Here is a 17,038-nt window from a genome sequence, read left to right as displayed (position 1 = left end):
GCGATATGCAGTCTCTGGGAAGAGCTGCTTAATGTCATCCTCGCTAAAGTATTGACAACTTAAGGATTAGTAGTGGGCCAGAAAATCCTTGGCAGCATTTGAGCACCTGGTGGGTGTTGTAGAAGGACTTGCTGGTTGAAGAGGTAACATCTTTCTGGTTCAGTTTTAAAAGAATCCAGGTGACAGGATTGTCCGTAACTATGTTAAGCACCTGAAATCTGGCTATGATAATGAACTGAATTTCAAACTTTAGTAAATTCTTAAGATTGATACTTGATTCAGTTACTGGACGACTTAAATATGTTTGGAAGCAATTTGGACATAACGCATCTACTTTTTGAACTGTGAAACGTGTGAAATCTCAGTGTAGGTTCAGTATTTCTGATGAAAGTCTAGAGTTTGAATTGAGATGTGTTTTAAGTGTAAATTACACTCTCATTTTCAAAAACTTAGTACAAAGAAAGTAAAATACCTCGAGTTATTTTTATATTGATTACATGTTCAAACGATACTATTCTACGTATATGGAGCTAAATGAATTGTTAAGATTAATCTTAAAAATTTTTTTTAAAATATGGCTAGTAAAATATTTAAAATTACATGCATGGTTTATATTTTACTTCTTTTAGACAGCACTGGCTTATAACATCACTCCTTTTGGTAGATGGATTAATTTCAGAAAAGATGACTGCATGAAATCTTTTCTTTGCTGTTTTCCATGTGGAAATTTGGGGACCACAGAAGTTGTTATTTTAGAACATGAGACCGAATAATGAATGCTTTCCATCTTTCTTCATAGGAGGCATGCCCTACTCAGGAAGGTCAGTAAAAGTGCCTGGAACTAGAAAGAGTAGGAGGGCTGTCATGGGAAAACTTAGATACCCACACATCTGGCTGTAGCTGCTTTTGTGAAAGGCTCCTGGGCATACCAAACTTTATCAGAGAACAGTATGTGACATAGTAACTATTGTGACACCTGGTGGCATTTTAGTGATAGGGCTCATGTTTGTTTTCTCTTACTCCTTCATTTACTTTCTCTCCTCCACCGTGCCCACACCCCCATCCCCACATTATAGCTCCCCTGGTGATGATTGGGCCCACAAGGCTACTGACCCCTTGCCTCCCCCACAAAAAAAGTTGAATGCTGACCTGAATGGAGGTGGTGCTGTCATTGGGGTTTGGTTTTGTCTAATGAGATTCACTAATGGCACTGGAAGGGACTTAAGGGTCATTTAAATACAATACCCTTATCTTCTAGATGACAGCCTACCACTACCTTGCTTAAGACCATACAGAGGCTGGAATTAAATGTACACTTTGGTTGATAGCATATCATAGGAAATGGCAAGGTTCATCAGTTAATCAAATACTTCCTAAGCATGCGTGTTGTGGAAGGGACTGTGATTAGTGTTGTGAAGAGCTGTGAAGAAAAAAGAGACTTTTTTTGTCAGGGACAATTCTGCTGATTTGAAGAAGTAATTATTAGCAGTGACAAATTAAATTACAGTACAGGTATGCCTTGTTTAATGGTGCTTCACAGATACTGTGGTTTTTGTGTGTGTGTGTGGCATCCTTGTGTCGGGCAAGTCCATTGGCACCTTTCTCCAACAGCATTTGCTCACTTTGTGTCTTTGTGTCACTTTTTGGTAATTCTCACAATATTTCAAGCTTTTTCATTATTATACTTACTTTGGTGATATATAATCAGTGAATATGACTTCTTAAAAGCTCAGATGATGATAAGCATTTTTTGGCTAAGGTATTTTCTAATTAAAGTATGCACATTGTTTCCTTTTTTTTTTTTTTGAGAGGGAGAGAGAGACTCTTAGGCTCCACGTCCAACAGAGAGCCTGATGTGGAGCGCTGTCTCATAACCCTGAGATCATGACCTGAGCCAAAAGCAAGAGAGTTGGAAACTTAACTGAACCACCCAGGTGCCCTTGTGCATTGTTTCTTTAGACTTAATACCATTGCAGTTAATAGGCTATGGTATAACGTGAACATAACTTACATGTGCACTGGGAAACCAAAAAATTCATTTGACTGGTTTTATTGTGATTCTATATTGCAGTGGTCTAGTGCTGTACTCACAGTATCACTGAGGTATGCCTGTATAAGAAATAGCACCCAATAATGAGTGAGCTACCACTGTAGCATGTGGTACAAGTAGAAGCGTGTTTATTTCACAGATGTAAGAATAAAAGCTCTGAGGATGGTGGATTCTGCAGAAAAGAGGAGTTTAATTGTTTCTGGAGCAGCTCACGGCTCTAGAACTTGAGGATGGTGAGAATCTTTGGTGTTGCCCCCGTAGCTGTCCATGCAGGGCATCTGAGAATCTAAGACCCAGCCTCTTTAAGTGGCAGTGCTGCAGTAATGAGGAAGGCAGAGGTTAGAGATAGGGTAGGAGATGACTTAGGGGCCAAAGCTGGGAGTGGGCAAAACATTACACTCCTTTCTGATTACTGTGTTCGTGCTTCCTTTCGAGAATTGGGGTGGACTGTGCTCTGTGCGGGACAGCGATCCTTGACTTCTTTTGACCTTTTGAGCCAGTTTCTTTCTTCTTAAAAAAAAAAACAAAATCAAAACAAAAACTTGTAACCCCCTCACTCCAGGTCTCCTAATAATCTCTAGCACAAGTTAGTTTTTAAAAACTCTTGATGTAGCAAAGCTTTGCAGTACGATGCAGAACAGTAATTAATATTTGAGCATCTTTTGTCGACAGTACATATTTATATACTTGTATATAAATAATACATATATACTACATATTTATATAGCCTCCCAGTTTGGTGAGATAGGCACATTTTAGAATACCAATGAGTTGGATTACAGTTTTCAGGTTAGGGGGAAAAAATCACACTTTAGTAAAAGGTCGGTGGATTGAAATTAGACCTCTCGTTAAGCTATTTTAGTTTAAAAGTACTTTTTGAATACTTTGTGTTGCTCATTTTCAGTGCCTCCAGTGACTGACTCGGGTATTTAAAGGTTCAAAATCTTTGTATTCTCATGTTTAGTCCAGAGATAAGAGGGGCGTGACATGTTCTTTGTTTGTGCATTTGTACTCCACAAGATTTAAAAGCAAGTTTTTTAGTGTACCAGTTTGCCACAGGCACTTGATTTATTGATAGTACTTGGTTCCTGCATCATGAAGAAATTGTTCTCAGTTTGTATCATTTTTTATCATAGAACTTTAAAATCAATTTGATCTGTGGAGGAATGTGTTTTATGTCACTGTTCCCCCCGCCTTAACTGTGCAGTGTGCTCTGATAGTGTAGCATGAGTACCTGCAGTTCCTTGTTTTAATATTACAACAACTCAGTTTTTATAAGAAAAATCTTTTGAGAAAGAAATGTTTCTTATTTACAGAATAATAACAGTTTCCTTTTTGTCACTTCTTTTTAAAATCCCAGTTTAGATGTTAAAAAAAATGATGAGAGAGAGAAATAAGGAAAGGTCCTTTATTACTGTACCAGTAATGTTTAGTTATGTGGGTTTTGGTCATGGCTAAATAGGGTGAATTTCAGCTTTGCAGTACATGACAGACATGAAATTCATCTTTATATACTTTGTGTTTATTTATTTAAAAAAAAGATTTATTTATTTATTTGACAGACAGAGATCACAAGCAGGCAGAGAGGCAGGCAGAGAGAGAGGAGGAAGCAGGCTCCCCACTGAGCAGAAAGCCTGATGCAGGGCTTGATCCCAGGACCCTGGGACCATGACCTGAGCCGAAGGCAGAAGCTTTAACCCACTGAGCCACCCAGGTGCCCCTGTATACTTTGTGTTTAAACATCAGTTACATTAGTGCTCAGTCTTAGTGAGGAACAGTTAATAACTCCTAAGTTATTAGGGTTTCTTGGTTGTTGCCATAGTTATCTACCCATAGGTGTCTCTGAGTAAATATTTATCTTTTCCAAAGCTGATGGAACCTGTGGTGGCCAGAAAATGTTAGGTGGTAATCTTTCTATTCTTTCTGACAGGTCAGCTATCTAAAATTTTATTCTCAAGTAATCACAATGTCTTTTTTTTTTTTTCTGTAACAGATGTTTATAATTTGAAAATGTGCAGCTATTTCCAGGAACCTTAGGTTGTGGGATCCAACTTTTTTTTTTTTTTTTAAAATCTTCGTTGCCCTCTCGTGTTTCAACTCTGTATTACATCAGTTGGCTGAGACCTAGCCATTGTGACCTCCTTAAGATTTAGATACTTTTGCACGTTAGAGAATGTTGTTTTAATTTATGTGGAGGTGGATTATTTCGCTGGATATTACTTTTCTGAAGATTAGGTCAGTTTCATAGTGCAGAAAGTCACTGTATTCCTGTGTTCTAACTTCTGATATAAAGAATTGACTCATCTATCTGTCTTACTTGAGGTACAGTGCTAATATCTAATTTGCATATAATGAGTCATTGAAACTGAGAAAATGCCTAATTGAAAACATAATTATTTTTCAAATATCTGTCAAGTTCCACTCATATTGAAATAACTTGAGATCTTATGACTGACGTGGAAAAAAACCCGAGTGAATCATGGTTTTAATAAGTCGATGTTCTGAAGCCTGAATTCCAATTTCAGAATCTTTTTACTTCTTATTAAAAGTAAGAATCATCCCTGAAATGACTTCAGGATGCATTTCAAAGGTATGGATAATTTCAAAGCAATTGACGTGTATTTTTTTTTTTTTTTAAGTCATGCCAAAGGTGGGCAGTGGCTCTTGCACCAGTGTAACTGTAGAATTGATGTTAACTGTAATGGTAACCACTGTGCAGGTGTGCTTAAATACGTAATTATCATCAGGGTCATCAATCTGAGTGCATCCTTAGCACTCAGAGCAAGAACAGTAAGTCTTTTTTTTTTCTTGTTCATGTTTATATCTTCTTAAAGCATAAAATAAAATCCCCACTAGTTTCTGGTTCATGATCCTGAAATACTAAGAAAATGAAAAATCTTAAGCCACAGCTAAATATTTTCAGAAATCCTTTTTGTTTGTATAAATTATATATCCAGTTAATGAGTGGAATGGCCAGGTTGGGGTAGAGAAAAAAAAAAAGCACTGGACTTGATCATTGAATGTGGGTTTGAGCCCAGGTTTACCATGACTTAGGGCATGATCTCAGATAAATGATCTAACCTCTCAGGTTTTTATTTCTCTCTATAAATGGGCTAATGATACCTAATTTGTTTTTAGGATCCTTTGGTAATAATTCAGTAATTCATGGGCAGCCCCATATGGGTTCTTGTGAAAACCAAATGAGAATGCACATGGGAAATTAGTTATTGTTAGACACCTGTGAAGTATTATGGCTGTATGGTTATGTTTGTGAGTACTTTGAGGATGAAGGGCCATGTCTTATTTATCTTCATTGGCTGAACATCCAGAAGAGAACTTGGAACAGAGTAGTTCCTCAGTAAGTATTTATTGCGTGGGTGATCAAGGTCAGGGAGATAATGTTTGTGAATCCATGCATGGAAGAGGTATCACAGAAGCAGCTGGGAAGCTTATGGCATATTTGATGTATTATCAGAGTGAAAGCTTAATTACACGGTTGGTCGTCATTAACATGTATTCATCTGTTCATCTTTCATCCTAATATGATTCAACTGGGCCTTTTACTGTTTCAGTCTCAACACTTGCTGGGCCATGACCCTGCTTTTTCTTCACTTCCCCACATCTCGAGCCAGAAGGGGATCTTTTAGTTCTTCACTCCATGAGGAGCCTTCGGAGGGAGTTGTGCAGCCACCAGAAAGGATGGTACTGGCCGACAGCGTGACTGACAGGCTGCCCTGGCTCAGTTATCACAGTGCTGATGCTGTCCATTCTAAAGGTACAGTACTGTGATAACTGAAGGATGGCAGCCATCTTGCCTTCCATCAAAGGAGTCCCATCATGCCCAGGAAGGAAGACTGAAGATGAAGCGGGCATGAGAAACAGCGGCGGGGACCCAGAAACCTGCTTACCCTGTTCCTGCAGTGTACCTCTCCTGGAACATAGGGTATGTTATTCCCTCTGTCTTTGCCTTGTTTTGTAACATGGTGGGAATAAGGAAGAGTTGGGCAGTTGCTTACATGACAGGGTGAAGATGGTTGCATGGAGTGGACATGTATTCAGATCTTCAGAACTTCTACGATAGTGGTGCTAGATAAGTGCTGATTGTGAATTAGCATTTCTCAAGAGGTATTCAGAGAAATTTGTGCCATTTTTTTTTTTTTTAAGATTTTAAGATTTTTAAAAGATTTTTAAGATTTTTTTAAAAAGGTTTTTAAGTAATCTTTACACCCATCGTGGGGTTTGAACTCATAACCTTGAGATTAAGAGTCACATTCTTCACCCCTGAGCCAGTCCCCCCCCCCCACCTTTTTTCTTTCACTGTAAAAAGGTGTTTTTATTAAAGCACAGGGACAGGACCCTTGGGCAGGAAGAGCTGCACTGGGACTGTGAGGAGCAATTGATTTGCTATTTTTATAAATGTGAGGTAACCTAATCTGATTAGCTAGGTATTTGTCAACATTAGATATTCGAAATGAAATTCACCCTAAAGGGAGGAAAAAAGCCCTACATGTTGAATAACATTGATGATATTATGATGATAAAATTATATTTTTGTGCTTAAGGAATGGATAGGGACACATGTTTCAGGAACATAAAAAATAATTTAACATCCCTCCTCTCTGCCTGCCTCTCTGCCTACTTGTGATCTCTGTCTGTCAAATAAATAAATAAAATCTTTAAAAAAAAATAAAAAAATAAAAAATAAAAAAATAATTTAACATCTAGCCTAATTCAGAAAATATTTACTGAATGCCCATATTGTTGCTGTCACCTTTACATGAAAATAAAATGTAAATAATTTTATTTCTATCAAGGATTGAGGACCACTCTGAAGTGGTATCTAAAACATTTTGGGAGGTAAACCTATGAATACAACCCAGCATCAGGTTTGCATAGAAGACTAGGAAATGTAACAGACCATGTATCTTTAGTCTGCATCCCACACTGGAGAGCGCTATTTTGTTTGGGGTGGGGCTACTGGAGAATCCAGGGTTTCCCATATCCTTCAAGACCCCTAAGGAAGCTGTGTACATGGTTCAGCAGCAGATAGGAATCAAAGTATGCAAACTTAGTGTTAGCTCACAGACTGCTGCAAAGCTCCCATAATCTTACATAGCTTAGCCTCAGTGCATTAAACAGAGACTTCTTACCTCTTCCCAGGTTCATGTTTATGTTTGGGAATCTCACCATCCTAGGGACAGATGACTGGTGCAGGAACCCACAGCAGTAACTCATATGCTTAGACTAAGAGATGACAGACCCTGCTGAGGTCAGGATGTGCCTCCACTGGGCGAGAGGAGCCAGGGAAGGAAAAGACATATGTATGACCCTTTAGTATACAAATACCTTACTGGCTAATCAGTAGAGCCCAGTTAATGTCTTGGACCTGAGCCAAGTGTATTATCAAGTCCTTCACTGAGAGAGAATGAGGAAAAAGGGGAACCAGAGGTGTGAATGGAGAGGCAAAGCTTTGTTTTCCCATTTAGAGAGGGTCTATTTCACCCTTCATTGTGGGAACCTCAGACGTTCCTGGTCATGGCATTCCTTTGCTGGTTCACATAATTCTCTTTAACCCATCGTCTTCTCCCAAAGAGGGACCATTCCTAGGGTAACCCCTTGAGCCATACCTGCTTGGCTCTGTATTGTTTTTCCACACGGCATTGACCACATTATGGCCCAGTACCTTCACATGTACTCATACTTTCAGAATTTTCGAAACTGCAGGCTAGGTGATGGTTTTGATTAATTATAGGGAGCTGTATATTACACCATGGGTCCTGAAATTCCTTGGGAGTTTTTTGCTTTTTTAAACAGAAAGGGAATTTCTGACAGAAACCCTGGAAGAACTTCTAAGAAAGGAAAGTTCTGGGATTGGTGAATTCTCAAGTAACTTGAAACATTCCTAATTTTTAGTGTTCTAGCAGGTGGAAAAAAGTGCCTCAGGGAGTGATGTGTTGTGTAATCATTGGCCTTGGTGAGGATTTCACCACCTTCTTTGATCTTCCTGTTTTCCAGTTACTAGTTTTATAAAAATTCAGGTTTTATACTTACTGCACTCTGATGCCAGGATCCACACCCGAGCCTGCGGGATGCAGCAGAGCTGAGTGTTGGATGTAGCTTGGAATCACCCTGGGCACTTGGACAAATGGAGCTGTACTGGGTCCTGTTTCCTGTCAACAGGAAAGCCCGAGGCTTGGTCTGTGGCAAGAGCTCTGGAAGGCTTGCCTAGGCCTGGAGGTCTTTGGTATCTTCAAGGCAGTTCATCGATGTAAGGTGTTCCAACAGGTTAAGTGAGAAGAGATGAGCAAGGAAAATCTGACAGGGTTTTTCCACTGCTTTGATTAAAACACAATGTGTTTGATTAGTGTATTCCTTACATTCTTCATTTAGGTACGTAAGAATGGACTTAAACATTGAAATACCATATGATCCAGCATTCCAGTCCACTTCCGGTTATATACCCAAACAGATGTTTGTATACTCAGGTTCACGATTCCATTATTCACAGTAGCCCAAAGGTAGAAGCAGCGATGGACGAATGGATGAACAGAGGGTGTATGGGTACAATGGAATATTACTCAGCCTTAAAAAAGAAGAAAATTCAGGCACGTGCTGCTACTTGGATGGATCTTGATGATAGTTTAGTGAAATGAGCTAGACACAAAAGGATAACTACTCTGTGACTTCTCTGGGATGAGGTTCCTGGAGTAGTCAAATTCCTAATGCCAAAAAGTGGAACGGTTGTTGTCCAGGGCCGGGGGTGGGGGGCTCATGTTTGATGGGTGCAGAGGTATTGGGGACGACAAAAGAATGGAGATGGGTGGAACAACAGTGTGAATGTACTTCATGCCACAGAACTGCGCCCTTAAGAATAGTTCAAGGCTACATTTTATGTTTATTTTACCACAATTTAAATAAAAAGGCATTTCAGGGTAAAAGCACTGTTGCAGCCCACAACGGGAGTGAGCTGATTGCTCTCTTCCTTAGTCTTCAATGTGAAGATAGCAGTTTCAAATAAGAATTTAAAATGTTAACATGTAATTTTCATGTCTTTTTGCATTTAAACTTCTCTAGTCTGTAGACTGTTAGACATGTTTCCAAGGTTTCTGACATAACTTAGCATAGTTATAAAGTTTTGTAAAATAACAAAGAAACTGAAGCCTACAGTGAGGACTAAACAAAAAATGGGAAAGGGGCCTCAACAGGCAGTGAGGTGATGGGGCACCTCTTGCTGACTTTACACAGATTCTGGTGAAATCAGGGTGGCTCACTGGGTCTCTCCGTGCTCCAGTTGCCTCATTAGCCCACTTCTTTGGAACTGTGGTAAAGGTGAAATCGCCTTTTCACCTGTATTGGTGAAAATTGGAACTGTGGTAAAGGTGAAATCGCCTTTTCACCTCATATTATATATGAGATAACAGAGATACGTGTGCGTGTACTGTGTATCATGAATTATATGTACACATGGCTCTGTACATATGTGGCCATATTGATGACCAAAGGAACATTCGAGTGTAGTACATTCTCAAAATGTAAAAATAACAATGTCTGAAGAGAATAGCTCCGGTATCTCTAAATAAATTTCTAAACATCCTAGTTGGACTTGTAACTTGGACACCACCAGCCTCATGAGAAAGAGTGTTCTAAGCTTGCTGATGATCATGGAAGAGTTCCATTATTACATATCTAAATTTGAAAATAAATAAAAGCATCAAGACAAGAAGCAGGCAGCAGTAGTCTTCTCTCAGGGATCATGTTTTATTAGCCATGAGTAAAAAGCATTTGTAGACCATATCTGCTTCATCACAAAGCTTTTACTTGGGGCCATGTTTTGGAAATCAGATTGTAGTTCTGTAGGAACCGCCCCTACCAGATCCCATGCAGTATTCTGCCTTGGTCATACCCTGTGAATTTGGAGCCATGGGGCTGAGCTCTTGACCCTGCCACACCATGTTCAGATATTTGGCTATACCTCATACATAGTTAGGTTTTTTGGCAATTATAAATGTGTCATTATTAAATGGATTTATTTTTGAGACAGCAAGCCTCTTTGTGCTTCTGTGCTTCTTGTAGAGGATTCCCTTCCCCAAGTTGGTTCCTTAAAACTCTGCATTCATATTCACATAACCTGTCCCTCATACAGTTTATTCTCACCATTACCTTTCAGTTAATCTTTTACCACACAGATTCTTTTTTTTTTTTTTTTTTTAAAGATTTTATTTATTTATTTGACAGAGAGAAATCACAAGTAGATGGAGAGGCAGGCAGAGAGAGAGAGGAAAGCAGGCTCTCTGCTGAGCAGAGAGCCCGATGCGGGACTCGATCCCAGGACTCTGAGATCACAACCCGAGCCGAAGGCAGCGGCTTAACCCACTGAGCCACCCAGGCGCCCCTACCACACAGATTCTCATCAAGCATGGGCAAGAGTGAGGGATGCACCCAAACACTTTTTTCTTTTGTATCCAAACATGGTGATTGTGAAGATTCTTGTTGACAGAGAATTTCAAGTGTGAGAGTGTGCCTGGAACATTCTTAGCTGGAGTTTTTTAAATTCTTTGAAAGGGTTGGGGGTTGTAATAACATGCTTCTGATGTAATATATGTTAAAACAGTTCAAAAAATAGAAATGGAGTCGAGTAAGCAGATTATATTTTTATGCATTTGGACTACTGCTGTACTTGGTTTTCCATGAGATAATGAGGAGCCAGGTAGTGCTGTTAAGGGAAGATGTAGAGAACAGTTCCAATTTAGACAGTGGGAAACTTGTTTTCATTTTCTACTCTTTTTAAGTCAAATTCCAGGTATATTCCCTATTACTAGACACTCATTCTCCTTTTTTTTTTTTTTTTTTTTTTTTTTTTTTTGCTTTTTTGTTCCACTTTGAAAATGAGTACCTTCAGACTGGGACTATCTTAGGGTCAGTGGGGGTGGCTGCCTGGAGCACTTTGTTGAGACTCGACGCTACATCTGGACCACCGTAAGGAGCACTGAACCAGCCATCCACGTCCACCACTGTCTGCCATGGGCATCAGACTGAGAAGCGGTGGTACATTTGCTCGCCCCTTTGTAGCCAGCACACTGTTGTTACTGGAGAGGTTTAGATCCTCTGGAAGGTGGAAATTCTCAAAGTCACATTGATAAAGACTAGATTTCTGGGAAGCTCTGTCATTGGGAGTATAGACATCCTTTTTTTATGGGGACGATATCAAGGAGTTTTAATTAAAATGTCTGCCAATAAAATGTCTAGATATAAATCTTTCTTTCAGGATCATTTACTGATACCTGTTTAAAAAAAATCCTGACTCACGGTGCAAATCTTAAATTTTTCTCATACCCTATTCCAAAACCATATCATGTGCCACTCTTTAGTAAATGCATCTTGGACAATCTCTTGTGTGATTTATATATACAGAATTTTGTTTAGGCAGTTGGTCCTTTTTGCTTGAGATGGGTCCACAGTTGTTGATCACCCAGGTGCTCATTTCACCTGAATGCCGATCTTCAGAGTAGAAGAGTGTGCCTCAGTTTATAATGGAGGAACCTGGGGATGCTCATGGCGGTCCCTAAGCCACACAGCTAGCAAGTGGTAAGAGCGAGGGTCTGAGTCCAGAACAGGAAAAGTACAGGAAATTAAGTTAATACAAGTTAATCCAATTTTGCTCTTGAATGTTTAGTAGGCGAGACTTTGAAAAGGGATTGAACCCAGCATTTGTAGAAATGCTGTAAAACTTACCACCATACACGCTGCCTTCCCCATTCCATTCTTCTGATGTTCTCCCAAGCTGTGCAGCTGTAATTAACCTTTTTAAAATGAAAATTTGATCACGGCACCCAAAAAAAGCCCTCTGATGGCTTTCCTTACTCTGGGACCAAGACTACTGTCCTTAACGTACCGGGAGGGCTTGGGTAGGGTGCCTTTCACTTTCCTCTCTGATCATCGTTTGCACTCAGTTGATTGGCTCACCCTTTGGGGAATGAAGTCTCCTGCCTTGGGTGCATTTTCTTCTGCCTGGGATACCCTTGCTATTCACTCCACCTGGTGGTTTCTTAGCCTCTGGTTAAATAGTAATTCTCAGAGACCCCTTTCCTGACGCCAGCTGTGTCCAGTCTTGTGGCACTCTGTGCTTTTTTCTTCAGAACGCTGGTCACCATTAGACTGTGGGGTTATGTGTATTAGATGTCTCAGACTGGGAGTTCCTTGAGGACAAGTACCATGTTTCTATCTGTTGCTATGTTCACAGGGCTTGCAGTGTGGCTTGCCATAGAAATCTAAGGTAGTGTGAGATGCTGAGGGGTCTCTCCTCTTTTCTAACAAGAGGTGAGAAGAGCTCCCAGCTAAAAACAAGATGTTGAAAATCCCCACTTTTGTCATTTGGGTACTGAATCCATTTTGATTTTATTTGTGTGTATGGTGTTGAAAGTTGCCCAGTTTCATTCTCTTCCTTGTAGCTCTCCAGTTTTCCAACGAATGTAACTGTGTTACCCACACTAAAACAAAAAATTCAGGCTTACCAAAAAACTCTCCGCTTTTCTCTGGTCAGAGGACTGCAGCTCTGTGCCCAGCATTTTCCTGCTGCTTTTTCCAAAGGTCATTTCAGCAGAACCAGTTCTTGAATTGCCTTCATCCCTCACACCCAAGTAAAAGAGCTGAAAGAGGGGGAGATGTCAACTCGGGGCGGGACCTCCCTCATTGAAAGAAGGGTGCGTTCCACTTGGAGATCATCTTTTGTCTGAAAATTGGTGAGCGTTATCTCCGCGTCATGCCCAGCCTCTGCAGAGCTTGGAGGAGTGGAGAGAAGAAAGTGAGGACAAGTTGGGTGGGACGTAGATGTGAGGTTTCTTGGAACTGTGACCTCAAGTGAATCCACAGAAAATGCCTGGGGACTTCAGCTTTCTGGCTAGTGCCCAACAGAAGAGCACTCCAGAACCCCTGCAGGGAACCCTGCCAGTGCGTCTCTCAGATGTGCCCTCCCAGAAGCAAGCCAGGAGGATATGGATGGTATCCCAAAGTGCAGGCCTCTGGCCAAGCAGAAAACCCCCCCAACAAGGGTGTGGCGGGGGCGGGGGGGGGGTGATCTTGGGATTCCCTTTTGAACCTCACGAAGAGGCAACCCAGCTTTCAGGTGGAGCTTTTTTGAAAGCTGTCATTTAATCAGAACCAGCTCTCAAATTCGTTGTGGACAGTAATGAAGCAATCGAAGAATCCGCTCAGGGAGATAGATGGTGAGGGGTGCAGGTGGGAAGAGACCACGTCACTCCTCCATCGCACGTCCCTAGAGCATCGAGACCTGCTTCAGCTGGAGAGAGGTCCAGAGCCTCATATTGAACACGAGGGGAAAGTTACCAAACGAAATGCTGAGCTACTCAGATCCGGAGGCCAATTGGAGATGTTCTTACTACTCAAGAGGCAAGGGGAGGTTATACAGAGCACAAAAGAAGTCACTGGAAATAATTTCATGTTTTATTCTCAACAGAGTTGAACTTCACAAGTTAAAATGATTCATTGAAAGAATAAAAGGGCTATGACATGCCCTTTCACACAGAAGGCTGCATGTTAGTATTCCTTTCCTATAAAGTCCCTCACCTGCTGCCTCTTAACATGTGAAGGAGTGGAAATTCCAGTGCAGTCTGAACACTTCCGGGGACCTCTGGACTCCCACTGCTGCCCCTGCTCCCTCCAGAAGCAAGGAGGCAATTTAGCCAGACAGCAAAACGCAATAAGGAAATTTGCTTACAGTCACCTGTCACATTTGCCTGAAAGAAGCTTGCAGGAAGGCAGGTAGGAGTTTTCCAGTGATGCCTCTAGGTTACCATCCAGGGGTGTGAATTCAAGACTTCTAGATTCACTAAGAATATCCTAGTGTGGGGTGGGAGGGGAGATGAAATATATAAAGGGAATTAAGTACACATACCTTGATGAACACTAAGAAACGTATTGAATCATTGTATTGTAAACCTGAAACTAATATAAATTAATTTGAATAAAAAATTTTTTGAGCAGTATCCCAATGTAGAATCAGCTGGCTTCAACAAAAGCAGCAAAAAACTTGCCGATGCACCTGCCTTTAATAATGTCTGTGCCATCTGGAAAGCAAGTTGTAAATGACCTATGGGAATCTACTTGTTAACCCTATCATCGAGGATAGGAACCTTAAAGATCATTTGCTCTAGCATTTTTCAAGCGGTGGGTTTGAAATCAAGTATGTCTTGAGCAGCAAGTAGAAAATAATCAGAACACATGCATGTGGTGAGGATAAGATTGTGTCATGAAACTTCACGGTTGCATGATTGTATGTTGGTGGGTCTGTGTACTGGGACATAATGCATTAAATTCATAAGTCACTGATGGTAGACTCTAGATCATCTCATTATGTATTTTACATTTTGGAACACTTAGCACGGTGAAGAGATTTGTCCAAGGTCAGTAGCAACAGCTCGGAACTCGTCTCACCAGCCTGGGAGAACAGCAATAGCTCATACTTAGTGAGTGGTTACTGTGTGCCAACCACTGCACTTAAATATTTCATAGGGAAAGGGGGTAAGTTGACTGTGTTTGTTTCAAGTAAAGTGCACATGGCTCAACAGTGACAGGTCTGTGCTGCAGTCCACAGCTGGATAATAAAATACAGAAGTTGTGAATAAACATTAAAAATTTTCACAGCATGACAATTTTATGACTGTTGAATCTAGTAATAAAACATTGGCTTGCACTTTGTCTTTGAATTTTTTTCCTAGCAGTTAATTTCTACATATTTTATGAACATTATCAGTCCATGATGGATTGAAAATAACAAACTGGTCTTTGACCACAGATTGAGAAGCACTGACTTAGACCCAGCAAAGCCCACACACCTTTGCCCCTTTTTTATTCCTTTTGAAGTACCAGGGGCTCACAACAACCCCTGGATGGAGCAGATGGCTGGATGCAAGCCTCCCATCAGTAGGGATGGGGTTACTGGCTATCTAGGAGTGAGTGGAGGACTTGATTCTAGAAATAGCCCTCTTGTCTTGGGGGTGGCTAATAGAAAAGGCACTAACACCAATAAACACTTCAAAGCTTTCCTTCAGAACTTGTGGAAGTGGGACTGATAGGGGAAGACAGAAAGAGCTTCCTTGTAAAGTTGTCCCCATGAGGAAAAGTTCGAAACTGAACAAATTAAATTCTTGTTTCCGGAGATTCTCAGAGTGGTAAGAACCAGAGGGACGACGGTGCTTCAGAGGTCTTTGGGAATATAGGGCTGACTGAAGGGAGCCTGTGTGTCTCCTTGACTTGCAGGCTCTGTGGAGGGAAACACACTTCATAAATCCTTTCGGACTGCTTTTTGGCTAAATCCTCAGATTTGTACGAAGAGCTGTTCTGAGTGAATCAGTGTGTCTTTTGTTTGCATCTTCTGGAATCCTGAAGACTGCAGCCAAGGAGTTAGCAAGGCTGAGAACTGGACTGAGCATTTAATCAGTTGAACGCTTCCTTATGTTCCCCTGGTTTGTTCTCATAACAAGTGACCTTAGGCCAACTCCTAGCACCACATGATTGTGGAATGTTCCCTCCTGAGGAATACAGCCTTGTTTTTTTTTTTTTTTTTTTTTCATTCTGAACACAGTGAAAATCAGAAAATTCAGATGAGTTTGGACAGTAATGATAATGTAAGATTACCTGCTGTGTGCTCAGCATTTTACATATGTGATTACTAAATGTTACAATAGCCCTGGTCAAATTTCGGGGGAAAACTAAAGCTTAGAAAAGTTAGGTCACTCACCTGATGTAATTGTGTCCAAGACCCAGTTCCCGCCTTTCTGTATTTCCTACAGATTCTTAGCATCATCTTTGCATAAATGAGGCAATGCTGGAACCCCAGAGTCCTGCCATTTTCAGTGAGTCTTCCACTTGAAAACCGTATCAGGATCCACTCCCTTGTGGTTTTGATTTTGAATACATGTCCCCTAGTCAGTCATTTGGGAATGTAGGTCCTGCGAACTCTGAAGTCTCCATGGTATTAACAGCTAACATTGACATTGAGGACATTTTACTGAACCTGGGCGCAACTAACTTTTATCGCGTTAGCTTACTGACTCCTTTCTCAGAAACTGTCCCCTCTCCTTCCCTGTCCCTGTCCCTGCTGAGTTTTCTCATAGCCCTTTCACAGAGTATGTTCCCACTAACATACTCCCGTTTACTTCTTTGGTGTATTGCCATCTTCCCGCACCCCACACCCCGGTCCCACTTAGCATATAAGTTCCAGAAGGGCTGTGTGTGAGCTCACTAATGGAAGCTCCCAGCAAGTAGAACCAGGCCTGGTCCATAGTTCGTGCGCACGTATCTGTGGGATGAATGAATGAACGGTGCCTAGAAGTAACAGTCACTCTCATCCCCGTCTTCCATGTAAGCAAACTGAAGTTCCCGGTGTTCACAAATAGGCTCAAATGTGGAGCAATTCTTTCTTTACCTGGAAGTCTATTTTCAAACGTTCGTGGTTATAGCTTCCTTTCTCCGCTATATTGTCAGAATGAGAAATTGGACATGAGAAAGAGGTTGGTTTGGCACTTTAGGTATCCTCCTTGGAGGTGATAAGCATTATATATTTGTGAAATACAGAGATTGGGCCTTTCATGTACTATAAGAACCATAGCTGGTATTGAGGTAAGTAAGATGTCTTTCCCCTGTGTCCTCTTGGGGTGCCCCCAAGATTTATAACGCATCGAAGGAACTGGGTTATATAAATGGCTTGCTAATTCAAGGCTGCTTCTGTCAGAGCCATCGTGGGCCTCTCCTGACACAGACTTGGCAGAGTTGTGAAGGACCTGGGGGATGTCCATGCCAGCCTACCCACCTCTGCCCCTAAGTGCCAGGCTCTGGGACTCAGGCCCTCCTTCACTGGACAGCCAGCTCCACTGCTTGACAGTTGACTTCTCAGACGACTCTCTGAGTTGTATCTCCAAGACATCGACCCAGGAGCCTGAGTTCTGCTGTCCGGGGAATTACAGAATAAAT

General features: G+C 41.1%; 1 protein-coding gene and 1 long non-coding RNA gene across 2 annotated transcripts in view; both read left to right on the top strand.

The window, feature by feature from the left end:
• Positions 1 to 3,701: 3,701 nt before the first annotated feature.
• Positions 3,702 to 14,759, top strand: LOC123387344. Its single transcript, XR_006601780.1, has 2 exons — positions 3,702 to 5,993; positions 10,950 to 14,759. It is a non-coding gene; the product is annotated as an uncharacterized LOC123387344 (long non-coding RNA).
• Positions 14,760 to 15,178: 419 nt separating this feature from the next.
• LOC123387269 overlaps positions 15,179 to 17,038 on the top strand; it is a 47,756-nt gene continuing 45,896 nt past the window's right edge. Inside the window, exon 1 of the mRNA XM_045063432.1 lies at positions 15,179 to 15,237. Within this exon, the coding sequence (XP_044919367.1) occupies positions 15,179 to 15,237 (59 nt within the window). The remainder of the gene's footprint in view (positions 15,238 to 17,038) is intronic.

This window comes from Mustela putorius, unplaced genomic scaffold (genome assembly GCF_011764305.1).
Source record: "Mustela putorius furo isolate JIRA1106 unplaced genomic scaffold, ASM1176430v1.1 tig00003853_pilon_pilon_pilon, whole genome shotgun sequence".
NCBI lineage: Eukaryota > Metazoa > Chordata > Mammalia > Carnivora > Mustelidae > Mustela > Mustela putorius.
This window is presented reverse-complemented; position numbering and strand designations above follow the sequence as displayed.